Source organism: Aulonocara stuartgranti (assembly GCF_965226115.1).
Source record: "Aulonocara stuartgranti genome assembly, chromosome: 7".
In the NCBI taxonomy this organism is placed as follows: domain Eukaryota; kingdom Metazoa; phylum Chordata; class Actinopteri; order Cichliformes; family Cichlidae; genus Aulonocara; species Aulonocara stuartgranti.
The window spans coordinates 46,040,296-46,067,525 of record NC_138945.1 but is presented as its reverse complement, the minus strand read 5'-3'; the positions used below and the strand labels follow the sequence as shown (position 1 = coordinate 46,067,525).

Sequence of the window (27,230 nt, the reverse complement as noted above, 5' to 3'; positions counted from 1 at the left end):
TAAGTTGAGACTCTTGATTTCATAGTTCGTCTTTGTTTCCCTCCTTTTGACCTTGTGTCCATGCTAATTTTATGCTTATGATTTCTGTAAAGGGCCTCTTTTCAGACATCCTTGTGCTGCCCATAACTGGTTGGAATATCAAGCCATTTCACCACTCAAAAAGCCCAGCTTTTTAAAAAATTGCCTCTAGAGGAGATGAATCTGAAAACTGACTTGTTTTTAGTGTGGGCGAAGAGAACAGAGATTTTGGAAGCCCACTCAAATACATTTAGGAGATGTGTCAGTAAAGTACAGCTCTACATGCTGACTGTTTTACGCAAAATCTCCTTGGGAGATGTTGCCTGTTTTGTTTTAAAACCGAAAACTGATAAACAGATTAGGAAATTATTTAAAGTGATGTTTTTTTGTGTTTTGATTGAGGGTGGGAAGTGATTTTTACCACCTTACAGCAGTGATTTGGTCTCAGATAAGCAGAGCAGAAACGTTGCTACTTTCTTTTTGCAACTTATTGCCACACAGCTGAGACTTTTATCTCTAAACTCTGCACAAATATCAGTACAGATATGGGAGCAAGGTCCTGAGCTAATTAAATCTGTAATCACTTTGTACTTTAACAACACAAACGGAGGGTGAGGCTGGCATAAGATTCAGCTGGTGGTTTAAATGAGGGCCTGTGGACTATTATTATATAAGGATAACTAACTGGGTCAGAGATCTTTAGCAGTAAGACGGGTTCATGCACACCTGCAAGATGAAAGTTTTCCTCAAGGAAGCTGGGATAATAATTGAGAGAGAATTGAGAAAGAGGCTGGAGAGAACTACATGATAGTCTTGCCAATGGTCAAGAATATAGGTGCTCTATTTTGTCTGCAGGGGTTGAAGTCAGTGGGTCTGAGAGGGGGAGGTAATAAGTTTCAGGAAGGATCCTGGGTGAGAGTGCAACCTAATGGAGGACTGAACAGCAGACAGCAGAAGTCAGTGAACACTTCAAAGGCTTTTCCATTTCAAATAAAGAGCTCATTCTGCCCTCTAGTGGGAATCTGAAAAACCTGCATCAAAATGCACACACACAGCATCCCTTTCTTCCACTTTCCTCTTAGCATGTTTCTGGGCAAATTTAGTTTTGTTTAATTATTTTTATTCATTTCCAGGTATTGTTTCTCACAAACACCAATGCAACATCATCCTTTGTGGTATACACATGCAGCAGTATTAAGTCATCATCTTGTGCCCTTCTCCCCTTCTTTGTTTAGTGTGGGAGGTTTAATTTTAAAAGATGTATTTCAGCATCAGAAGATTTTAGTCCTGGGAAACATTCATACACTTGTATTTTTGCTATTACAGTGGTCCCTCGTTTATCGGGGGAGTTAGCTTCCAAAAATAACCCGCGATAGGTGAAATCCGCAAAGTAGCCAACTTTTTTTTTTTTTACCCTCACTACACACTTTATACACCTTTCTCAGACAGGCACGAACATTTGCACACTTTTCTCTCTTGTTTAAACACTCTCAAAGTTCAAACCTTCATAGAAAAATAAGTCCAGTGTTATAGAATGCAATCAAAGGCACCCGCGGTTGCCTTTGACGGTACAAAACGTTTCGTCGACATTGTTGTGTTTGTTGGGGTGTGTCGGTGTGTGAAACTATAGCCCAAGGTTTATAATGTTAACTGGTAATTATGTGACAATGCATTTCAGGTCATGTTATGGAGAAACGGAAAAGTAATGTAATGGGTAGTGTAATGGATTACTTTCTTCAGCAAGTAATTAAGTAGCACACTATTGGAATGGCTTTTTAATTAATATGTGATAAATGCTCTGGTATTTTCTGCAATGGGCTTTCTATATCCTCCAAACAAACAGTTTTTGTGTTCATTCGGGCCTTTTTCCCTAAAAGAAAGGAGGTCTTTAAGAAGATAGTAATACCACATTCAAAGCCAAGTAAACACTAATGAAAAAATTACTGACATTTGTCTGTTGAGTCAAAAGGATAAGATTGTAATGTCCTAATATAAACAATGCATACCCTGTAATATTACAAAATAAAGTGAGAATCTCCCAGCATGTTTCAAAAATGAAAAAACAAAACAAATAGAGGGTGTGTAATGGTCAACACTATTTTATTTTCCTAAAACAACTTCAGCTGAAATGTCAAATATTAGCAAATGTGTTTTGTATTCATGCTAAAAACACTGAAATAATTTTGTTACATATGTTTAGCATAACACTTGAAAAAAAATGCCAAATAAAAAGTTTCTACAATTTAACAGAGGCCGACTGCTTCTTCTTTGTCATCCTTGTATGCTTTACTTAAATACCAGCAGGTGGCTGAAATATTCGAAGCTGTATGTTTTGTTTGATTTTGATGATGTTATACATCCTATGTTACAGATATTATTATAATGCCATGTCCAACATCCAAAGTCACCTTTCTTACAGCGTTTCTTTCAACCAGATGCTACTAAACCAGAGAGGGGGATTCACACGAGTATTCATCCGTGGCATTTGCAGTTGTGTGTGCATTATTAATCCTGATCTAATGGGGCAAAATTAGACTGCTAAGGGTGTGTGGTTTTCAGTTAACGAGACACAGTTTACATTTAAGCCCAACCTCGTAAGTTGGTTTCACCGATAAAAATTGCCATTACAGTTGCATGAAGCCTACTGGTTACATAAACAAAACATAAACTAAAATTATTTTCATTTTAAGGAATAGATACTGACTCTTGGAAGCCCATTTTATTTCCTGTTTTCTGTCCTTTTCTGGATGTTGTTTTCCTAGCAACAGTGCTGCTAAAGGTGAAGAGGTGGGAGTTTGATTAACTGCAAGTATTGGAGAGGGGGGGGGGGGGGGTGTCTGGGGTGATGGAGGTTCCCAATTACTTTCCTGGCTGCATGGAGAAGAGGAGGTCAAGACCCCTTTTCAGCCAACTTATAAGTGTGAGTGGTTTGCCCTTGGCCTGGGCCTATACAGCTCCAAACTTGGCAGTTGTGAATTAAGTGACATAACTGTTTGGCACTGGACTGAATAAAATCCACTGACCACTTCCTAGTGGATTTTATTCAGCAGATACAAAAGTAGCAGGGCAAATGAGCTCTTAAATAAAAGGCCATTGGTTAAAGTCTCATGGTGACTGAACCACTCATCTAACTTGAAGTAACAAGACGAAAATAAAATCCAAACATAAAGGTTTGCATGAGACACTTCTTTCTTTTTATACACGATTAACTCCTTCCTGGAGATTAACCTATATATAAGTGTTACATCCCACAGGAGGATGTTGGTTTTCTTCTCTCAACTAACTCCTTATGTTTTGTCTAAGCTCCACCTCCTCTGTCCTGATTGGATGCTGCTCAGAGTCCAGCTAATTGTTAATCAGAATACTTAAGGCCTGTGGAGCAGTGTTTCTGTGCCCTCTGGCCATTTTGTTTTCCATACCTGTACAGGCGTGCATGCCTTTGTGACTTGTATGTGCATTTTTTTGTTTTCATGTTCAGACTGCTTGTAGGGGAGAGCTGCCTTTTGTTTTGACACCCTGTTTTCTCCTGTTTACGTGTTGTTAGGTAGGTTATGGTTATAGGTTATATATTTGGTTTTCTTTGGAGTTAGGTAAGTTTCTTTTATTTTCACATCAGGGGTGTTTTGTTTGTTATGTTGGCCTTGGCTCTCCCTGAAGTTATACCTCAGTCTGAACCCAAATTTCATCACTAGCATTAAATAAACCTTTTTAAAACTACCATCTTGGCTCCTCCTTCACTTTCCACCTTTATGTTTGTCCCTTCAAACCCCCTAGACTAGCCAGGGGATGTAACAATAAGAATGAAAATGAATGAAACTTTTCAAAGACTGTCAGTGGACTTTAAGCCATTAGTAACAGAAGACTAATAAAAAAAATACTTTCATTTGATTGGTGAGTCAAAAGGGTAAGAGTGTGAAGTCCATATAAATGTGAAGTGTAATTTTTCTGAACAACATGACCAACTAAAATATATACTGAGGGAAAACATTACAGAACTATGGGGCTTCCCCCAGTGTGAAAACACTCACAATGTATGGTGTGAAGCTCTCCCAAAACTATTCAAAAAAGTATTTACAAAAAAGAACAGAAAAGCAAAATAAGGTTATTAAGAAATAGCCAGTGGTCAATAGTAAGAATTATTTTCTCATAACTTAAACTCAAATATAATCAAATCCGTTTTGTACAATTTTTTTTAAAACCTTTACTTTAAAAATTCGTCAGTTTTGTAAATTACTGAAAAAAATATAGTGATTAGTTGATTTGTCCCTGTGCGCCATAGGTTGAATTGTGTGTCAATCAAATAAATAAGGCGGTGCTCTCATTGGATAGTAGAAACGCCTTAAAAACATATCTTTGGTGTGATTGGACAGAATTGACATGGCAACAAGATGCGTGGTGATGCAAATTGGTGACATTTCTGCCCCCATAAGGCTACTAGCTTTTGGGCTCTCTACCAGCTAGCTAATGCAAACAAAGCGGCCAGTAAGGGGTTTGTGTGTGTGTGTTTATGCGGCTATCTCTCTGCTATTAGCTATCCTAATACCCAACGCAAAACCCTCTTTATTTATAAATCTTCTCATTTCTTCTTTGGTAGTCATACAACAAAACAAAACTGAAGTTGCTTTGGTGAAGGTAAGACATTTCTTTCCTTTACACGACCGCACTGGTTTTTCCAAAATGGCTTCTGCTAGCTAGTAAGCTAAAATTGAAACGTCTACCAACAGCTTGCTTAAGCTAACTATAGCATATTAGCTTAAGAGCCGGTGGATAGCCTAGCTTGCAGATGTCTCGGCTAATTTAAATAAAGGTAGAAAATGGCGTCGTCCTTTAGCTACTCCAACGAAAACTTAAAAGTACACAAACGTGTTAATGGGTCCGCTAAATGATTAAATTCACGAGTCCCACCACACAGATTCAGCCAAGTTCGCTTCAACACTCGTATGAAATCTGTATAAGTAATCTCAGCAAGGGATGGCGACACGAAGAATCGGCTGTAAACGTTAGCCAGCCATGCTTGCCCTGCCCTGTTTCACTGCAACACGGTGCAGCGCTGGGTATGCAGACTGGTCCTCTTTTCGAGCTATAGCAGCAAAGCAACACAAAGCACCAACTGTGGAGAGCCAGTGTAACCCCAAGCATCTATTTCCACGTAGCGTCACGCTTCTCATTTAACACTTGGTAAATTGTAGAAAACTATAATGTTAAAACACGGTTTATGGAAAAAATTCTAAAAATCTTAGCAATGTCGTGACGTAGCCTATGGCTTTAGAGACCCACCAGGCTAGCTAATTAGGTTAGCCAGTTAGCTGACGCACCTTTGCTTTGTTGTAGCCGAGCAAAGACCTGCACAAATGTTTACATTTCGACATTTAATATCGTTTTATCATGCCACTTAATCAGTGTTCAGCAAACACATCTGTAGTGGGTTCGTGTATAACTTAAGTAAAGAGGCAGGTTTATGTTATTTATTTTTATTTATTCTTTTCTGTGAGTGGCTGGGCCTCGGAAGACCTAGTCACGGAATTGTTTATCAGTCGTGTAAATGTCTTTGGGTTTTTTTTTTTTAACAACCTAATCGTGTCCTGTTTAACGTTTCTCTAATCGTGTAGTCCGTGCCTGTCTTGTTTTCCCAGAGCCCCTATAGTGGCTAATTGCATTCCCTTTTCTCTTCCTCAGCACCGTTTTCCCCATCCCTTCCTATTCTTCTTATTCTTTTGAGTATTCTTCATTCTCAAGCCGCCAAAGTGGAGAGTGTGATTGCAGAAGGGGGTGCTTCTCGTTTCAGGTAATAAGTCATGGCCTGTACAGGAAATGCCAACATGGAATTTTCTTTTTCTCCCCATGGTTAGCCCTCTGCTAGCATTTTGAGCAGGAACTTCCGGCCTATAGAACAAAGCAGGATGTGGGAAGGCTCAAAATGGCTGTCAGGCAATTCTTTGTGAGACCTTTTGAAAAAGGGGGTTGGGTATACAGACTGATCCTTGAAAGGGTTTCTGTCCTATTGGTTGCATGTTGATAAAGGCAGCACATCTGCAGGCAGAGGTAGCCAAAGTTACAGTCATTCTTCACTTGAGTAGAGGTACAGATACTTGACTGAGGTAACGGGGAAAAGTAAGGTCTTTTGTATGAATAAATTTGTTTGTTTTTGCAAAGGAAGCTGAACCTCATGTGTTAATATAATGATAATAATAAAACTATTTTGAAGTCACACGAATAGAAACAATTGTTCAACCTTAATGGTAATGAAAGCTTGAGCATCTGTTGTGTAGAACCCAAGCAGAGTAAAAACTAAAAGAATTTTATAAAAACTACCTAGCTGCTGTTGCTTGCATTGTAGATGGATGCTGCCTCCACATCTAAACAGAGAAAGGAGTACGGTTGGGATTTGGCAGTTGTAGATCATCTGTAGTGGTGGAGAGTGGGGGGGTATGACTTAGAAATGTCACATTAATGTCTGTTGTGACCACTAGTAGATTTTGTGTGCAGGCTGTGATCAGCTGACTTGCGTTAAACAGCAAAGCAGATGTTAACACGGATTGTCACGGCTAATTTCCAGCACCCAGGCAATATAAAGGTGGAATTCAGTGAGTGAATCAAAATGATTGTAACTGAAGTTAATTCCATCTAAACATAGTGTAACCTGACATTGTCCTTTCAGAGTTTATATCTGACCAATATCTGTTCATTAAAAAAACCTAATTAATTGTCATACTTTTACACAAAATCTTTAAAATTTCCCTCTCAAATGTCACAAAGTACTCCTTAACTTTAGAAATAACCTTCTTCTTTCTTTGTCTCTGAGCGGCTTCATCGCTCCTTCTTTTAGCTCCCTGGGAAATAAAGTAGCTGTACCTTTAGCTAGCAGACAGACAGTGAGGAAAAACTGCACAGAGACAGTTTTGCTGATACTGTGTTTGCTGATATTTGTTCATTTAAACGTTGCAGTTCCAGCTCATTCTGCCCACTTTAACCCCTGAGTGTGGAGCTATACATTATAGGGGGCGATCGTGGCTCAAGAGTTAGGAGTTCGCCTTGTAATCGGAAGGTTGCTGGTTCGAGCCCCGGCTTGGACAGTCTCGGCCGTTGTGTCCTTGGGCAAGACACTTCACCCGTTGCCTACTGGTGGTGGTCAGAGGGCCCGGTGGCACCAGTGTCCGGCAGCCTCTCCTCTGTCAGTGCGCCCCAGGGTGGCTGTGGCTACAATGTGGCTTGCCATCACCAGTGTGTGAATGTGTGTGTGAATGGGTGGATGACTGGATATGTAAAGCGCTTTGGAGTCCTTAGGGACTAATAAAGCGCTATATAAATACAGGCCATTTACCATTTACCAGGCCATTTTTGTCTCTCCTCATGTACAATAAGCACCAGTGATGGATACACCAATAGCATTGTCTTTTCATCCTATTGGTTTTAATTTACTTCTATTTAAGTAGAAGCTGTTTTGGGAATATGAACTACCAATGTTTCAGAAAAGAACAGACCTAAATAATTTAAGTCAAAATGGCAGCAACAACAAAAAAATATTAATGCAATAATGGGTTAATTTGCTGAGCAACTTCTGAATGCAATCCACATAAATTAAGTAGAAGGAAACTAAATTCGATCCAACAATACAACATAAAAGTAAGGGCTATACCAGAGAACTGCATTTTTACCAAGCTGACTTTACATTTGGAGTTAACCTTTCTTCTTGCAGATGGATTGAATTTGTCATGCAATTCATAAATATAACAATTCTTTGTCAGCAAACACAAACTGTTACTGGCTCTCTAATAACTGGCATAAGTGCCTCAAGTGAGTCTTATTCATAAAGCTCTTGGCCCTGCCAAACCTTTACTACTTCTCAGTTTAGTTTAATTTTTATTAATTTGTATATTTAGTGCCTTATAGGATTTCAAGCGAGCTTTGTTCTTCTAGCGATTACAAAAACTAGATGATAGTTGTAAATCCAGTGATCAGTTGCGGTGCTACAGTTTAATTGGAAAGATATTTTGTGTTGTGCGGTGTGTTATTTTATATCTATGTAGCTCTTTACAATAGTTAATTATCCAACTGTGCAGTTTTAAAAATGTATTTTTAGTGAGTGCTTTTCTCTCAGTGTGTTCTTTAGTGCAACTGAAGGTTGAATGAAAAAGCACACCAGTGCTGCATGAATTTTAAGTGTTCCACTGTGTTGTTTACTTCTGCAGTGCTTCTTCGGGGGGAGGAGGTGGTAGGGGTGCACCTCAGCACTATCCCAAGACTGTCGGCAACAGGTTTGTATGTGTACTTAATATGTGATAAACTAATTGGTTGTAATAAGGAATCAGTAGGTATTATTCATTCCCCCAGTGTGGAAGAGATTCACTAGAAAATCTTGATTACCCTGATGTCATGCAACATAATAGCTGCAGATTGCCCAAACGTGTTTACCATTCTGGGAAGCCTGAGATCACTTTACAACAAAGGAGTTTTAAAAAGTATTTAACAAGTTGGCAATGCATTAACATTTGTGTTGACCATTTAAAAATATTTTTGACTGCTTTTAGTGAGAGGCTTATTTTTATCCATCCATCCATCCATCCATCTTCTTTTTCCGCTTTATCTGGGGCCGGGTTGCGGGGGCAGCAGTCTAAGCAGAGAAGCCAAAACCTCCCTCTCTCCAGCCACCTCCTCTAGCTTATCTGGGGGAACGCCAAGGCGTTTCCAGGCCAGCCGAGAGATATAATCTCTACAGCGTATCCTGGGTCTGCCCGGAGGAGGGGACATGTTCCGGGCATGTCCCCTCCTCTGGGTAGGACATGCCCGGAACACCTCACCCAGGAGGCATCCTTGTCAGATGCCTGAACCACCTCAGCTGGCTCCTTTCGATGTGCAGGAGCAGCGGCTCTACTCTGAGCCTCTCCCGAATGGCTGAACTTCTCACCCTATCTCTAAGGGTGATCACGAAATAAGGGATATCACAAAACAAATTCCCCCTATTTAAGTGCCTTTAAGGAGCCTCCTGTAGAGACCTCGAGGATGTTGAGAGAACAAACCCCTCCACCACCTTATCGTGGTGGAGGGGTTTGTATGTCCCAGGGATCCCAGGGTCTATGTTGTCCGGGGGCTTTTGCCCCCTGATAGGGTCTCCCATGGCAAATTGGTCCTGGGTGAGGGACCAGACAAAGAGGGTTTCAGAAGACCCTTATGAGGAAAACGTTGAGGGAACAGTTTACCCTTCCCAGGATAGGGTTACCGGGGCCCCGCTGTGGAGCCAGGCCCAGGGAGGGTGCCCGAGGGCGAGCGTCTGGTGGCCGGGCCTTAGTCCATGGGGGCCAGCCGGGTGCAGCCTGAAAAGGGGACATGGGCCCATCCTCCCGCAGGCCCACCACCCGCAGGAGGTGCCGTAGGTGCATTGTGTGCCGGGCAGTGGCCAGGAGCCGGAGGCCCTGGTGGACTGATCCCCGGCTACCAAGACTTATTTTTATTTAACACCTAATTTTAATTATTGCTGCTCTGCTGCATGCTTTAAGGGGGCAGATAGACCTGCGGGGATCACTGTTGTGATGAGTGTGTGGTATTAAGCTCTATGCTTGAACAATTGCGCATTTCACTTTACCCACCACAAATTGAGATTCTGTGCCAGTATACTCAATCTCTTGCTCTGTATTTCTACAGCGAGTTCCTGGGGAAAACCCCAGGGCAAAGCGTTCAGAGATGGGTTCCTTCACGAAGCACTAGACGAGATGTCAACTCCAGCAACGAAAAAGAGCGACACGATGCAATCTTCAGGAAAGTGAGGGGGTAAGGTTCAACTCCCGATGCATATTTAAAGGGTTGACTGAGAGAGAGATTTTTTTTTTTAATTGCTACTTAACCCATTTCAGTTGTGCTCAGACTAAACAACTAAACAAATTCATCTAAACAGATCAGTGTTTGGATGCCACAGTAAACCTGTCTGTAAATCAAGTTTAATCTTCATCCAAATTATACTTTTGTTTTGTGCAGACCTCTGTGGAATCTGTTAAATACCAGCTTAAGAGTTAAGATTAATTTATTATTGGTATTGATTTATTTTGTTTTGTGGGTCATTGTTTACTGTGGTGATGAATAGGTAAGATGGAGGCAGGAGTCTCCATGGGCTGTGTGTGAATGAGAGTGAGACAGATGTACTAGTGAGGAAGAGAGTGCTGGCAGGGTGGAGTTGACTCTCAGGTGTGATTTGTGACAAAAGCATAGAAGCAAGAGTGAAAGTGAAGATTTACAAGACGTAAGACCTGCTATGATGGTTTGGAGTCAGCGGTACTAAGAAAAGAGACAGGAGCCTGAGTTAGTTGGCAGCGCTGAAGATGTTATGGTTTCCATTGGAAGTGATCAGTTTGGCCAGGATTAGAGAGGAGTACATCAGAGGGACAGCTGGATAGGCAAGGCTGAGATGGTTTGGATATGTGCAGAGGAGGGTCAGTGGATATATTGAACAAGATTTGTGGATGTAGTGAAGGAGGACATGTTGCCGGATGGTGTGATGGAGGATGCTAGGGATGGGGTGAGATGAAGGCTGATGATTAGGGCTGCCACAAACGATTATTTTGATAGTCGACTAGTCACCGATTATTTATGCGATTAGTCGACTAATCAGATCATCATCCACTGGACGTAAAACTACAGCTTATTGCACCAGCATGCATCTGCTCTTATATAACTATCATTATCTTACAGCTTTAAGCTTTTAAGGTGCTAACTAAAAATAAAGACAAGATGATAGTTTATTCAATTTTAATGAAATTTGCAGATTGTTTCGGTGAAGTTTAATAAACTCCTTGCTATCTAAAATATAACAGGACAACGGAGTATATTCTCGAGCATCTCTCACTTCTGATAATCAGTTGTCTGCTTGACGTTTATTCAGCTGTGTAAAAACTATAACTTTAATCTCAGACAAACCGATTTACTCAGGAACAAATAAAATACAAAAAAAAAAAAAAGCCAAACAACAACATTTTTAATTTATCTAAGTGACTCATATATATTTAACCTGAGTAGCGAAAGACGGCGGTGGGTTTGAAAACAATTTGCGGGGAGTCCGGTGTTCTCACCGCGCTAGTGACCTAGCCCCCGGCTAGCTATCGAGCTAGTGGGTAACAGACGCCTCCGAAAACGTCGGAGCGCTTTTGAAAATATGTGGTGTCCTGATAAACTGAGCCGATATTTGAGGTTTACACAGCTACATTCTCGCCTGAAAATATGTTAAACGTTTATTTTGTGACCCAGAAAGAATAATAAGAGTAATATTAAAACTAACTAGCTGCCGCCATTGTTGGAAACTAAGCTGGGCCGCGCTATGAATTCTGGGACACAGCTGCTGCTTCTTCTTCTTCGGGGTTTAACGGCAGCTGGCATCCTTGTACATGCAGTGCTGCCATCTTCTGTTTCAGTCCATTATTACACTCTTAAATCCTGCTACTTATTCCTGCGTCTTTTGGGATCTTACAAAGCTTCAAACGACGCGTCGACTATTAAATCAGTCGTCGACGATTTTGATAGTCGACGTAATCGTGACTAGTCGACAAATCGTGGCAGCCCTACTGATGATCTGCTGTGGCAATCCATGAAGGGACTTACCAAAAGAATATAATTTTGGTTTTCATTAAGGTGTTTATACCTCTTATTGAGATTATTCCAACTTGATTAGAAATGAAGTATTTAATTTCGTAGGGCTGGAGTCACTTACATGGCATGTGTTTTGCTAAAGGCACTTAAGCTCTGCTTTGTATGTATCAGGAGATGTTCACAAGTACAAAAGATCGGGTGACAGTGTTTCCTCTGGCAATCTAAGCTTGCCAGTGTTGACCACAGAATGCTCAGGATCTGAGCTCAGGATTTCTGTCTTTTTTTTTTTTCTTTTTTTTTTCTTTCTTTTTTGGTTGTTGTTGTTGTTGTTGTTGTTTGTTTTTTTTTCCCCCCTTACAATAAACAGAACCTTCTTGGCAATATCACATGCCTACTTTTTGGTCTTGGGCAATCATTATATCCAGTCAAAATCCTTAAAATCTAATAAGTGTTCAGATTCTAATATTTAGTCTTGCTACCTCTCTTTCTTTTTCTTTTTTTTTCTTTTCTTTTGTTAGCATACTCAACAAACTCACGCCTGAGAAGTTTGACAAGCTATGCCTTGAGCTCCTGAATGTGGGCGTAGATTCAAAACTCGTCCTTAAAGGAATCATCTTGCTGGTAAGCGCTTATCTGTATTCTTTGGAACGAAGCTAAATGGAAATGTATGCATCTATACTTGGCCGGCTGCTCTGAGTGATTCATACACTACGTGCTTTAATGACCTCCCTGGTTTTGTTTCTGCATTTCAGATTGTAGACAAAGCCTTAGAAGAGCCGAAATATAGCTCGCTCTATGCTCAGCTATGTCTGCGCTTGGCAGAGGACGCACCAAACTTTGATGGCACTTCACCTGATATCCAGACACCCCAAAAGCAGAGCACAGTGAGTCTCACTGATGTTCTGCTGCAAAATATTCTTTTCAGTCTGTGATACAGCAAAGTTTTTCTGTTTGTGACCTTGCTGTTTTATTAGGCCTGCTCAACACAGTTTAAAGTCATTAGGAACTCTTTACTTTTGAAAAGGATAATTGTGTGGTTTTTTTTTTTTTTTTTTTTTAAATGACTATTGTTTTTAAAATCCCCATTTATTCAGATGAAAAAAGCAAGTCCTAACACTTTTTGTTAACCTTTATGGAAATGCCTTGAATTCATTTTTTTTTTAACTGTTCAAACATTGGGTTTTGTCTGGTTTTTGTAGACCTTCAGAAGACTGCTGATTTCCAAGCTTCAAGATGAATTTGAGAACCGCACCAGAAATGTTGAAAGTAAGTCCGTTTGTCTTTGTGAATCTCCCAAGAGGTCCTCGTGGTGTAGTTAGTTACATAAACTTTTTGTTGCTTACCTCTGATAATCTTTTCGCCTCAGTCTATGACAAACATGACAACCCTCTTACTTCGGAGGAGGAGGAGCAGCGTGCCATTGCCAAGATCAAGATGCTTGGCAACATTAAATTCATCGGGGAACTTGGCAAACTTGACCTCATCCATGAATCTATCCTTCATAAATGCATCAAGACAGTATGGATTTATTTTTTTAAATTGTGTTTAATAATCTTATCTTTTAATTCTGGGGTTCTTATTTGCAAGATAAACCAGAATATAGATCCATTACATATTCCATGACAATTCTCCCTTGTTTCCCTGCACTCTGAAGCTTCTGGAAAAGAAGAAGAGAGTCCAGCTCAAGGATATGGGGGAGGATCTGGAATGCCTCTGTCAGATAATGAGAACAGTGGGGCCGAGACTCGACCATGAGAAAGCAAAGGTGACAGCTTTCATAAACTATAGCTGTTTGGAGAGGCTGTGTATAGGCTTAAGGTGTAAACACAACATCTCAATTCAACACTTTTTTTATTTATTTATTAAAAATGACTGTGTAACTAACATTCATAGGTCACAAAGTTGAATCATTAGTTTGTTAAATGCAAGAAAAGTAGGTGCATTTATTGTTTTTACTCCATCAGACAGAACCGTGAAGGCAATTGACCCAGCCAGCGTTGATATAAAATCAGCTCTAAAACTTTATTTACGAACTGCTCTTTGCTCACTTCCTTTTTCTCTCCATCCTGTCATCAGTCTTTAATGGATCAGTACTTTGGCCGTATGCGATCCTTAATGAACAACAAGGAGTTGCCCGCTAGGATCCGCTTCCTGCTGCAAGATACAGTGGAACTTCGAGAAAACAACTGGGTCCCCCGCAAGGCTTTCATCGATAACGGACCAAAGACAATTAACCAGATCCGTCAAGATGCAGTGAAGGCGAGTCCATTATTTAAGGGTTCAGTTCATTCTGTTTATGTTTCTGTACATTAGCAAGGAGTCCCTTGTGATAAATGTGATGCGAGAAGTAAGCAGACAGTTAAAGGTTTCCACTCTGAAATGTGTTTAATTTAGTTCAGAGTTTTCAAAATGGTTAATATTGAATTTGAATTCTGGACTGTGGCACAGTTATTGACTGATTCTGTCATGCATGTTGTTGTAGGATTTGGGTGTTTTCATCCCAGCACCCATGTCTCAGGGGATGAGGATGGACTTCTTCCTGGAAAGCCCTTTCATGCCCAGCAGAATGAAACTGGACAGGGAGACTCTTGGGGGTTTGGCTGACATGTTTGGACAGATGCCAGGTGTGTTTTGTTCCTGTATCATGTATGCCTGTGCACTTCCTTTCCTGTTTTTGTTGTACGAGGCCATCTTAAAACATCTTTGTTCTCTCAGGCAGTGGGATTGGAACTGGCCCGGGGGTTATTCAGGACAGGTACTCGCCTACTATGGGACGCCATCGCACCAACCCACTCTTCAATGGCCACGGTGGCCACATTGCCCCTCCACCTCAGTCACAGTTTGACATGGGGCCCAAGTCTTTTGTTAAGTCCAACCAGGTAGCCTGCTTTTGAAAGTTTACATTAGTTTAGTCTTAAAGTTCTCCAGGTTAAAGCTGTGTGGAAATGGGGAAACAAATTATAGAACCTGTTTAGCTGCTTTTGACTGTCTTTGATCATTTGAATCTTTTGCCTGTGTGAACACTTATAGGTTCAGAACCAGCATTTCCTCAACCAGAACCAGAACCACATGGCCCAGCAGCAGGTCCAGTCCAAGGACATGCCTCCACGATTCAGCAAGAAAGGACAGCTCAATGCTGACGAGGTAAGTAGCTCCTAGCGTGGCTGAGTTAATTGTTGCCAAAAACTTTTTTATTTTTTTTATTTTTGTGTGTGTGTGTGTGTGTGTGTGTGTCATACTAAAAAAAGATTTAACAAAGTTAAAACATCAAATGTTTTACACTAGCCTGTAAAGGCTGCATTCTGCTCTCCTAATGTCCTGTGTTGAGTCGTGATGCCCAGTGATTATAAAAAGACGCGTTATTCTGAGGAATCCAACCTGCTGCTAGTCTTTCTTTTACTATCGTCTCTGTCTTTAATCTCCTCTTTTCTGTCCCTCCTCCACTTCTCCTTTTTATTCAAACTGGCAACAGGGTCCGCTGACTGCGATTATGAGATATGAGGGCATTTTATTTATAGCTGATATGGAACTTGAGTTGTTTTTGTTACATACAAAGACTAATACTATTGTCTCCTTTGTTCATGATGCCTCATGGCCCCACAGATCAGCCTCAGGCCTGCTCAGTCATTCCTCCTCAATAAGAACCAGGTGCCCAAGCTCCAGCCCCAGATCCCGACCATGATGCCTCCCAGTGCCCAACCCCCACGCACTCAGACTCCCCCTCTGGGACAGGTATGAGAGTGTCTACTTGTTTGTCAGTGAGTTAATCTAAGAGAACCGTTGGTGAGTTTTTAAAAACAACAAAAAAACTGGTTGTTGTACAACTAGCATATAAACAGCAAACATTAAATCACAGATTGAAGTGTCGTTTTGTTGGAGAGCTGTATCTGTGAACTCAAATACATGACTTTTGCCCTCAGCCTCCACAGCTTGGCCTGAAGACCAACCCTCCACCTATTCAAGAGAAACCGCAGAAGACTAACAAGAAACCACCTCCTGCAAAGGAGGAGCTTCTTAAAATGACGGTAGGGAGAACAGTTTCTGTCACATAAGCATATGTTCCAGGCTGAAGCAACACTTGACAATCATGTAAAATCCTCATGAATAAAAAGCTTTACCACAGCATACTCACAATTGAATTAAAACTGCAGGTCAGTTTTCCAAAAGGTTTGCTACACTCTCTGATGTAACCATAACAGCAAAGCAGTTCACTTATAAATATTGGTAAGCCTCCCTGTTTAGCAGTTTCTATTCATCACTGGTGAAATATAGAAGTGGCAAAATATATTTATGTAAGCACTTTGGTGTACTGCAAGATAATCTGCTTGCTACTAAAAAGATGAATTAGACTTGAAGCATTTTACCTCCTCAGCATGTGCATACAGAGTAGATGAAACCACAAGACCTACGTATCAGTTTGTTATGCTGGGTGATCAGAGTGACCACGGTTCAGTTCTGTTCATGTGCTTGCCTACTCCGTTTAGGAGGCAATCATGACTGAGTACTTGAACACTAAGAACCTGACTGAGGCTGTGAGTGGCGTGAGAGAGATGAAGGCTCCAAAGCATTTCCTGCCAGAGATGCTCAGTAAGATCATTGTGTGCTCCCTGGATTGTCCAGATGAGGACAAAGAGCACGCCAGCACTCTGATTCACACACTCCGCACTGAGGGCCTCATCACTGGGGAGAACTTCATGCAGGTATGTCTGCTGTTCATTCAGTATTGGAGAGCATTTCTGTGTTTGAGCACAAACACATTCAGTACGTTTAAAGACAAGAAAAGCTCTTTTATTATTTCACAATTATTTCACTGAGATTGATGTAATTATTTGTGACTAATTACATCGTATGTCACTGAACCCAGAAGGGCATAGTGTTATTCTTCATGCTTGAGGTATTTTCTTTCTCCCCTCACTCATTTTAGGCTTTCCTTAACGTCCTGGACCAGTGCCCTAAGATCGAGGTGGACGTGCCCCTGGTGAAGTCTTATCTGGCCCAGTTTGCGGCTCGGGCTATCATCGCAGAGCTGGTGAGCGTGGCGGAGCTGGCTCACCCCCTGGAGAACGGAACCCACTTCCCACTCTTCTTGCTCTGCTTGCAGCAGACGGCCAAGCTCAAGGATCGTGAGTGGCTCACTGACCTCTTCCAGCAGAGCAAGGTCAATATGCAGAAGATGCTCCCAGGTAGGCCCCCAATCCATCTACCAATTCAGGATTTTTTTTTTATTTTTATTTTTTAAATATAGCAACAATTCACAACAGATAAATCTTAAAATCACCAATAAGCACTTGGCAATAGTGGCAAAGGGAGGGGGAGAAGCAAGTGTGGAATAAAATCTCAGATGGAAGAGAGCACAGGGTTACTCTACCCCCTCCTGGGAAAAAATGCCAAAGTGATTTCTCCCCTCATCTATTAGGCTTCTTTTATTCTGTCATTTTATATTCTCAGCATTTCCCTCCAGTTTACAGTATAACGATCACCAGAATAGTTGTACAGTACCCAGTGAATATTCAAGTTTCCCCCATCGATGATGTCTGAATGAGACAACATTACATTCATATTTAAATGAAGTTACAGTAACATACAGTCCTGCCAAATGTCAGTTTGTCAGAAGAGATTTGTAGGTAATGATGCTTCTTGTGCATGTTATGTTGGAGTATTGTGAGTAAATGAAATCTTAATAGGATGGAGCTAAATATTTGTTCCTGACCATATTAAAATGATCACTTTCTGAAACCTTAATTACCTAGGTCATATCAGGAGCACGTTCTGTCTGGCTAATACATGACTTGCTCTCCCACTTGGTAGAAATTGATCAGAACAAGGACCGCATGCTGGAGATCCTGGAGGGGAAAGGCCTGAGCTTCCTGTTCCCTCTGCTGAAGCTGGAGAAGGAGCTGCTGAAGCAGATAAAGGCAGACCCCTCTCCACAGTCCATCTACAAGTGGATTAAAGACAACATTTCACCCAAGTTTCATACTGATAAAGGCTTTGTCAACATCCTCATGACCAGGTAAATTTGCAGATGGACTTGACTGAATCTGTTTTCCCAGGATAGTCTTAGTCTGTTTTTATAACAGTTATAAATTGCATGCAAGTGTTGGTTTGTCTGCGATGTCACTAAATATATAGCCGCAAGGTCACACATTTAAGGCATTGTAACGAAGTTCTTTAGTTTAACTAACATTTGTCCTCTGATCTTTTTTCAGTTTCCTCCAGTACATCTCCCAAGAGTTGTGCGAGGCAGAGGGTGATGAGCAACTGGCAGCGCCCTCTAAAGAGATGCTGGAACAAGAGAAACAGCTGCTGCTGGCCTTCAAGCCCGTCATGCAGAAGTTCCTGCACGACCATACCGAGCTGCAGGTCAGCGCCCTCTACGCCTTGCAGGTGCACTGCAATGCCCGGGGGTTCCCTAAAGGTAAAGCAAATCTTGTACAGTTTAGCTAGTAAGCAACAAGAAATGGGGAGTGCAGGGATGTGAAATCTTGATTACTCTGATTAGTTACAAAAGTGAAATATAAATAATGCAGGAGTTGTGAATTAAGTGCATATTAATTCATTTGTTTATTGTTTTTAACAAGGCATGCTACTGCGCTACTTTGTCAACTTCTACGACATGGAGATCATTGAAGAGGAAGCCTTCCTTGCATGGAAAGAAGACATTACCCAAGAATTCCCTGGAAAAGGAAAAGCTTTATTCCAGGTACAGTAGTGCAGTTTAGTTTGTTAGAAAGAAAACACAAGAGTTGACAAGTTTTATATTCTCTCTTCCCCCCCCCCCCCCCCCAAAAAAAAAAAAAAAAAATTCAGGTAAACCAGTGGCTCACCTGGCTGGAGACGGCAGAGGAGGAGGAATCTGAGGACGACGCAGACTAAGAAACCAAGCGGAAGCATCATGGCGTAGATCAACCGTATCTTATTGTTAGACTTGTGTTACCTTATTAAACTCCATGCTTAATTTAACCACTACGATGTGGCACTCGGCTGCTTGTGTCTTGCAAATATAAACCGAAAGCTTTTACCGACAGGGCCTCATGTGCTACCACCTGCACCGTGATGATAGGCTGAGAAGCATTGTTTAATCTGTTGCCTAATTTTCTGAGATCTGTTTCCTAATCAGCTACATGAATTCTAGAGTGGCTCAACCATGTATTGTTTTTCTCAATTTGCTCCGTTAGGTTGTAACTTTATTTTCACTGTATTGCTTTTTCTTACGGATTTAAACCTCCCCCAGATAGGAAACTGCTTTATGGTAAGAACATGTAGGATTTTCCTCTCTAAAATAAGACAAATCTTTCACGATCTTTGCTAATTCTAGTTACAAAGCAAACAACTAGAAACATTAACATAAGGTCTTGTCAGCAAGCTGCTTTTGTGATCTTCTATCAGGGCCTAGCCTGGATTGCTTTTTATCATACATGCTTAAAAACAGCACCGGGGATGTAGACAAACGGGCTGCACAGCGATCCTTCTCGTGAACCACACGTTAAACCTAGATGGCCCGCTGAAGTTGAATGAAGCACAAGCTGGCAAAACATTTCATGACTGATAAAGGTGTCTCTTATTCAACATGTGCTCACTAAATTCCCACTTTGTTTTTGTTTTTTGTTTGTTTGTTTTTTTAATAAGTGCTCTTCATAGTCCCTGATGATGAGCATGTTGGTTTTTTTTTTTTTTTTTTTCATTAGCATTAATCTTTTTGTTCTGTCCTTTCTTCCTGTCTTTTTTTTTATCATTATTATGAGTGGTTGCAATACCCATTCTCCAAATGTTACAATATTTAAAAAAGAGAAAAAATAAATCTGTAATCATTGGTTTGCTGTCGTCACGTTTCAAAATTGCCTGTGTTTCTACCTCTTAGTTAGATGGGCTTTTTTTTTTTTTTTTTGTGCTGGGATAAAGAAATCCACTAAGAAGAATATTGAGCCCATGCAGATGCTGAAGTATTTGGTTTAATCCTGGCCTAATTGCACAATAAATGTATTGAAGCAGACATTAACAATGATGCCGTTGCATGTTTTACAAGTGTTAACATCTCATTAGGATTTTTTTTTTTTAAATTTCACCCACATGATGAAATGTGTACTTATCAAAAGAGTAATGTCGACTAGATTTTGAAGCGGCCCTGATGAGGTTGGTTTTTATATTGAGGGCTCAAAATAATAAATGTTAGATTTGTCTGGCTCTTAAATTGGCAAACTATAAATTGTAATTCCCTTCTAAAGCTAAACAAATGACCATCAGGCTTAACCAAGAATTGTACTCTCAAGCCATGATTATGTCTAAGACATATGATTAGGGTCTTATTGTAAGGTATTCAGAATTATTGTGCACCTCTATTGCTTTAATGTCAATAAAGTCAGTACATGAGCACCTACTGTTTACCTGTATTTACTCTGCTTTACAGTTACATATTCCATCTGTCCAATAAAATACTTCACACTTGAACAACAGTTTGAATCTTCCAAGCAGAAGCTCTACTGGAGTGCTTTGATTTTCCCAGCAGCATGTGGTTACATTCGTGGTCAGTCCTGATCTGTGGGAATCCAGAAGTATTCCACCACCTTCCTGCTTCTGCGCAGAGGGCCTGAGTCGGGTCGCTCTCCTCCATAGGCAGGCAGCTCATCAAAGTGACTCGGACCCAGATCTCTCCCCATGTGTGGTGCTGTCACCCTGAGCATGGTCCTGAGTGAATACAGTTCACAATTAATTCTTAATAGTGGTCTTCAACCAGAGAAAAGCTTTACACTTACCTATTTGCCTTCACGTTTTTGTAAATTAGAATTTTAATCTTATGTTGCTACCATATCTGAACGATTGTAGTTTGTGTGGCTTCCCCCTGGTGGCCAAAGTTTGTGTTTACCTAGATGAACTCCTTTCAGGCTCTTCAACGCTGGACTCTGGAGTGGAGATGTATACAGGATCTCCTTCCTGAACAAAAACCATAACATAAGCTTCTGATTTACTTTTTAAATGTCCTGTATTGTAGACCTAGACATGCACAGCTCTCATGTGAGTATGAGATGTAGGATCATCTCACTGTGAAATTTCTCGGAGTGCCATCTGGATTTTTGAGAATTTTAACCCTCTGGTCGCTTTCAGTCATGCACAGGAAGTAGCTTTTGATGTGGGCTTGACACTGTTGAGAAAAAAAATCACTTAAAGATTTTACTTTAAAGAGATGAAAATGTACAGAACAAAATTTTTTTCTTTCAGCCTTGTTGCAAACGTGTGACTTGCAATATTGTACCACAGTGAATCACTCAGGGACGTTTTTCAAGATGGAAATAATCATTTAAACAGTATATTTTATGCTCAGTTCAAATAATTTCTTCTGTGACTGTTTGGGGATAAAAGGTGGGAGATGGCACAAAAGCACAGTAGTGTCCACTGTTTTGTAATTGTTCAGTGGGCGTGAGAGCAGTGGTGCTGTCTTACTGCTTTATTCTGCCTCAGAGCCTTCAGGTCTTCCTGAACTTGAAACATGTCAGCCAGCTCCTGGTACTTCTCCCTCCAGCTCAGGCACTCGGCCACTCTCTCCTGCCTCTCCTTCTCAGCCAGATGCCTCTCTGCCTCGACTTCCCGCCGAGCCTGGGTAGCTCTTTTGCTCCCCTCTTCTGATTCTGTTGCTCTGCGTTTCCAGTTCATCTCACTGAGAAGGGACAGGATGAAATTGCATGCTAGAACATCATAGCCAGACTGCATCTTCATGCACCTTTAAGCTAAATCCAGTTAAATCTTTAAACCGTCTTGTCTTCAGCCTGTTGTGAAGCGTACTCTCATTCTGGTCTGCAGGATAAAAGCAATAAAGAAAATAAAGAAAATCCCTAAGACGTGAATTGAAAATGGTAAATGGACTGGTCCTTATATAGTGCTTATATATATATATAGTGCTTTTCTACTCTGAGTACTCAAAGCACTTTTGTTAACTGTGTTGTCCAGTCAGGTATTTGTTGTTTGACTCGAAGTCTGTGCAAAATAAGCACACCTGGTCTTTGGTACTGTTCCTCACACTCTTAGAAGAGTCATCTTGTGTTGTGTTCACGGGACAACACAGAGATCATGTGAAAACTATGCAGTGAAGGTAAATAAGTACACTTTTACAGACTTTCTACACTTTTACTTAGCAGAGCAGCCTCTTAAAGTCCTTTATATATTGTACGGAACGTCTTGGAGTCAATATGTCTGTGAAGGTTCTCAGTCATCCAGGTCATCGTAGTCAAAGGAGCTTGCAAAGAAAAGCGTCTGGACTTCTTTAAGTTGCTTGAAGACGTTTCACCTCTCATCCGAGAAGCTTCTTCAGTTCTAAGGTCAAATGGTGGAGGCGATTAGAGGATCATCAGGGGGTCCTTTTGTCCCTCTGTGGGGGGGTTACTCCCACTAGGTTTATATCTGGGACTCTCCACCATTTGACCTTAGAACTGAAGAAGCTTCTCGGATGAGAGGTGAAACGTCTTCAAGCAACTTAAAGAAGTCCAGACGCTTTTCTTTGCAAGCTCCTTTGTCTTGGAGTCAAGTACGCTTCCTCTGACTTTTCTCTTTGTTTCTGTTTTCTCCTCCTCTGCCTTGCTGATGTGACTCAGCTGAATTGAATTTTCTCAGAGCTATCAACTAAAAGGCCGTTATTGTTGCACCACGGACGGTCATGGACAATGACACTGAGTTTTGGGAAATTCCCTCTGAAGATAAATGGGAAATCCAAAAAAACCCCTCTAAAAACAAAAGTCAAAGTAATCACACATATATACAAACATGTTCATAGGTCTAACATCCTGATGTTAGAATTGCTCTTTTCTATATTCCCAGCATTAGATTGGATTTTTAAAAAGAGCTTGTGTATTTGGTATATCACAGAGCACTGGTTGGTACAAAATGCATTTTAATCAAAAAATCTGAATAGTTTTTTTTTTTTATCACACTCAAAAAAAATCTCACTTTTTTGACAGGAAAGTAAGGAATAAAGAAGACATCTCTAACTAAGATGTTTAAATTATTTCTTCTTGGGCTCACACAGTGTACTGTTATACATAGATTTGCAACACAGTGGCACGGTGGTTAGCACTGTTGCCGCACAGCAAGAAGGTCCTGAGTTAGACCCCATCATCTGGCCGGGGTCTTTCTGTGTGGAGTTTGCATGTTCACCCCGTGTTTGCGTGGGTTCCCGCCGGGTACTCCGGCTTCCTCCCACCGTCCAAAGACATGCAACTTGTGGGGAAAGGTTAATTGATTAATCTAAATTGCCCATAGGTGTGAATGTGAGTGCGAATGGTTGTCTGTCCCTGTGTGTTGGCCCTGCGACAGACTGGTGACCTGTCCAGGGCGTACCCCGCCTCTCGCCCTATGACAGCTGGGATAGGCCCCACAGTGCCCCCCGCGACCGTGAAAAAAGATAAGTGGAAGTGAATGGATGGATTATTGCTTCCCTCATCTACTCTTGTTAAGGCAGTACAACTTCTTATTTATGTAGAAGAAGCTAGGACTAAAGCACAACTCCTATTTTTCATTAATGATAAAAACAAAACAAAACCCTGAAAGCAAAAATCAGAAAAGAGAAGTACTTAAAGATGATTTAGTGGGATGTAAGAAAATCAATCACAGTTGCCAGGTGTCACTAAAATGTATCTACCTCTCTTTAATTTGGACATTTTCTTGGGTGAGCTTCCTCAGCTTGTGTCGGAGGTCATCTCTGTCTGCCTCCAGGCTCCTGCTCTCCTGCAGGAGGGCCTGTTTCTCTCCAGACACCCGATCCAACTTCAGCTTACTTTCAAAGTAGTTCTTCTCTGTTTGTGCCAGTAAAAGCTGCATGTTTGCGTGCTGCAGAAAGAAAAAGCAGATGTCAAATTAAGTGTTACGGGCTTTGATTGAATGAACTAATCTTCCCGCTTGATTCAGGAAGTTCATTAACTGAGGTTAAACAAAAAAAGGAACTGAGCTGGAAAACTGCGTCTAAAAGCACTTTGAGTTATTTCTGCCCACAGAGATTGCATCTGCAGTTTGGACGATGGATTGCCATGATGACACGGCGTCACAAACCATGTACATATCCTGGAAAGCTCCTCTTAAGGCTTTATCCTTCACTTTAACTCATTAAGCCCCAAAGTGACATCAAGGAAAATCGATGGTGTAGTCATGTCAAATATTCCCATGTTCCCAAAATAGCTAACTTTAGAATGCTTGTTTTTAATGATCAAAAGTCATTTTCAATCTATTTAGGATTCCTAACTCATCATGTCCGATATTATATCACGTCAACAAACAAGCTAAGTGATACATCCCAACCAACACAAGATTTTTAGGACTGATAATATTTAGTTATTTAAAAATCTGATATTCTCATATATCATCCAATAGTTTTTTTTTCTTTTAAATTTACAAAACAGATTTGTCTAACAGTTGTTTTGCCCGTCTTTGCTCAGATCCGCTGGCTGTTGCGTTTTTGGTGCTCCAAACGCTTTGCAGAGTGCCCTCTGGTGGTACGACTATGCAACATCAACACTCATAACATGGTTGAAGGGTGTTTCTCCAATTTCTTCCTTACTTTTTCATTTTCATTTATCTGTCATTATAATTCCCGTTACTTACAGATTGGCAAATAGCTACCTAATCAGGTTCCACTATGTGAATACTGTAAGTACTGTTTCTAGTCTTATAACAGTAACAGAAAATGCCATGTGATAACCTTTTCACAAGGTAAGAAAAGGAAAACATAAAATACTGGAAAAAATATACACTTTTACTTCATTTAGCTAGAAGAGTATATATTCTATCCTATTCTTGCCCAGCTGCAGTGTTATTTATTTATTTAATAAGATAAAGAAACAATCAAAGGAATTTTTTATTTAGCTCTCGCCCTAAGACAGCTGGGATAGGCTTCAGCGCCCCCCGCAACCCTGAAAAGGACAAGCGAAGTGAATGGATGGATGGAATTGTATTCAGCTTAATAGATCAGCGTTCTCTGTCATGTGTTTACCTCCTTTTTAAGCTTCTGCAGCTCTTCACTCAGACGTCCCCTGTCAGCCTCAGCTGCATCCTTGTCCCGCTGAAAGCCCAGGGACCGAGCCTCAGCCACAGCCCTGCCCTTCTCTGCCTCCGCCCTGGACTCCTCTGCTTCATCTGCAGCTCGCGAACATAACATCGACCTTTGCTGGCTCTGGTACAGCTTCTGCTTCAGCTGATTTGGGTCACACAGAGAGAGGTGAATGCGTGCTGCAGTGACATGATCGAGAAACAGTAGACGCCTGCTTTGTTTTACCAACGTAACGTGATTCTAACCCTTTGGAGTGACAAGGGTCTGCTTTAGCTGGCATGAATGGGTTAGGTTATATAGGTTAGCGGAATAATATGCATCTCCTTCATACATTCATATAAGATGTCTTATATAAAACTAGATCTAAGACTTCAAACACCTTAACAAGCTTTTCTGGACATAAAAAATTCATTTATAACACTTACTTTTATTTAAAGAATGCCTACTGTAAAGATCCCTCATGTTCCCTCATTGACACAATGGCAGTTCTGAAAAGGCAGTCACATTTCCTGCCACAAAGATCTCCCCCAGCATACCACAGCCACATAATCCTCTCTGTGTAGGGTCAAGCAGTACGGTTCTCCTGGTTTATGCTACACATTCAGTTGCCCATTTGTCAAAAACATGGTGAGGAATGGCTAACTGACCATAGCAGGTTTTCTTTACACATAAATTTCAAAATATAAAAAGGTCACATATTTTATTAAAGCTGTAAATTTAGTCTGACATTTAAAGCTGGCATGTAAACACTGTTTGATAGAAGCACATGCTGTTTTGCTGCTGTTTTAACATATGAATCTAACATTAATGTCCTGGAGAACAGGAAGCTGCTATAAGCCAATTGTAACTTGATGTAACTGAATTAAAGTTTTCCAACAGATGTAAAGACAAGGTTTGAAAGAAGAACATGTCTTGATTCCTTCCAAAAAGTCTGATTGACTACCATATAGGCGTGTGGTTATACTTTCGTTTTTGTGCTCATAAGTGGCCTACTGTTTCATCTCTTGGTTATTAGTGCCATTTAATAACACTGTTTGGCTGTACCTCCTTAACTTGAGCCTGTAGCTCCTGGTTCAAGTTTCTGAGGTTCCTCATGGTTAGCTCACTCTCTGTGCGCATCATAATCCGTTCCATGTGGATCTCGTTTGATAAATACTTGTTTTCTTTCTTCAGGTCCTCACATTCCTGAGAGAATTTATTAGTGACACACAGTGTGAACTAGAAGCTACGGAGCCGCCCCCCAGCACCACCACCCACCCCGAAATATACAAACTCATAAAATAATGAATTATGTCATCATGAGAAATTATGACCTTTACAAGTTCTCATTATATTTACAGCATTTTTTTCACATTCATCATGCTTTTTGTTTTACGTTTTATGGTTTATGGTTCATGTCGTCTTTTTAAGATCATTTAACTGGCCTTGGAAATAATAATACGAGTGTGATAATTTTTTACGCTCGTCTGGGAAACTCTTTTCCTTCAGGTTTTCCCAGAAGGATTCAGCTTCTGAACCAAGGTCTTAGATATCTGAGAGGTCACGAGTGCACTGGCTTACACAACATGAATTATTAATATTTATCATACATTTCCTGTAAGGATGCTCTTACAGTGAAGCTGGAGGATGTTAAATGTTACACCTGCTGTTATGAATCATATGAGAACTCAGCAGTAAAATCTACAAAATAAATAAATACAAATAAAAATGTTTCTAAAAGTGAAAAAAGTGTGTGTTAGCTCTGTAACTGATTTTACAATTGCCTGAATATTTGAATGCTGAATCAGAGTTAATACGAATTATTTAATCTTAACGTTACATTTTGTAAAGAAAACATTCATTGTCCTTTTCTACCTTCTTACCTTCCTCTTTCTGACCAGCTCCCCCTGCAGATGATTGAGCTGGAGGAAGGAGCCATTGGAGCTGACGGCGCTGACTGGCCTGACCGCCCGCACAGGCCTCCTGGACGGCCTGGAGAGGACTTTAACTTCTTCCGTTACCCCATCCTTGAACCGGCTGCCTCTGTTAACGTTACTGCTGCTCATGGAGAAAGATTTGTACAGGCTGTCATCTAGCGAGGACATCTGCAGATCTGTGTGCGATCTGGCCCTGATTGACATTTCAAAGAAAAAGAGAAAAAAACAAAACGACTGATGCAGTTTTGCCAAAATGTCACTGTCACCAAAGGAAAACAAGGGCTCCCGGTTTGTTGTTAGAACATAGGCCAGCAACCTGAATAAAGTTCTCAGTTTCATGTTTGGTTCACTGGGTGGATCCTATCACCAGCCCAGCTTCATTCAACATTTATTGGGCAACACGATAGCAGAAAACGCACTGAGGCAAACAGTCTCTGTGTTTTGGTAAGAGGACACTTTCTATTCCTTAAAAAGCCTTAAAATTATTAATAATTTTTATATGTGAAATTGAAAAAGTCAGTGGTGTCAATTTATTTTTATGTATTTAAAGTTTTTTCAGTTAACTAAGGACCAGTAACCATGGGTAGCATATCAGAACAACAGAAGCACACACACACACACACACACACACACACACACACACACACACACACACACACCTCTATATCTATACTTGAAAGGTCACTGAGACCTATTCT

The 27,230-nt window shown here is 40.7% G+C and overlaps 2 protein-coding genes across 4 annotated transcripts in view; one reads left to right on the top strand and one right to left on the bottom strand.

The window, feature by feature from the left end:
* Nucleotides 1-5,028: 5,028 nt before the first annotated feature.
* On the top strand, nt 5,029-19,413 carry eif4g2b (eukaryotic translation initiation factor 4, gamma 2b; the record flags this gene model as incomplete). The annotated part of the gene is made up of 21 exons (XM_082538080.1): nt 5,029-5,143; nt 5,695-5,803; nt 8,208-8,273; nt 9,658-9,783; nt 12,108-12,210; nt 12,342-12,473; nt 12,789-12,855; nt 12,956-13,107; nt 13,244-13,354; nt 13,666-13,848; nt 14,072-14,213; nt 14,305-14,468; nt 14,620-14,733; nt 15,193-15,321; nt 15,510-15,614; nt 16,074-16,289; nt 16,514-16,772; nt 17,398-17,602; nt 17,799-18,007; nt 18,171-18,292; nt 18,400-19,413. The coding sequence occupies 21 exons, from the start codon at nt 5,029-5,031 to the stop codon at nt 18,463-18,465; spliced, it is 2,895 nt and encodes a 964-aa protein (XP_082394206.1). The 3' UTR covers nt 18,466-19,413.
* The window catches only part of LOC309710063 (uncharacterized protein), a gene marked incomplete at its 5' end in the record, with an annotated part of 13,588 nt that continues 5,754 nt past the window's right edge, over nt 19,397-27,230 (bottom strand). For 2 of the 3 annotated variants that reach the window (XM_082539231.1, XM_082539230.1), the window contains 9 exons: nt 19,397-19,624; nt 19,656-20,274; nt 20,453-20,520; nt 20,630-20,728; nt 21,028-21,241; nt 23,216-23,403; nt 24,560-24,760; nt 25,661-25,801; nt 26,479-26,725. In XM_082539231.1, the coding sequence (XP_082395357.1) occupies nt 20,115-20,274; nt 20,453-20,520; nt 20,630-20,728; nt 21,028-21,241; nt 23,216-23,403; nt 24,560-24,760; nt 25,661-25,801; nt 26,479-26,725 (1,318 nt within the window). In that variant the 3' untranslated portion in view covers nt 19,397-19,624; nt 19,656-20,114. The remainder of the gene's footprint in view (nt 19,625-19,655; nt 20,275-20,452; nt 20,521-20,629; nt 20,729-21,027; nt 21,242-23,215; nt 23,404-24,559; nt 24,761-25,660; nt 25,802-26,478; nt 26,726-27,230) is intronic. The other variant, XM_082539232.1, reaches the window with a different exon arrangement.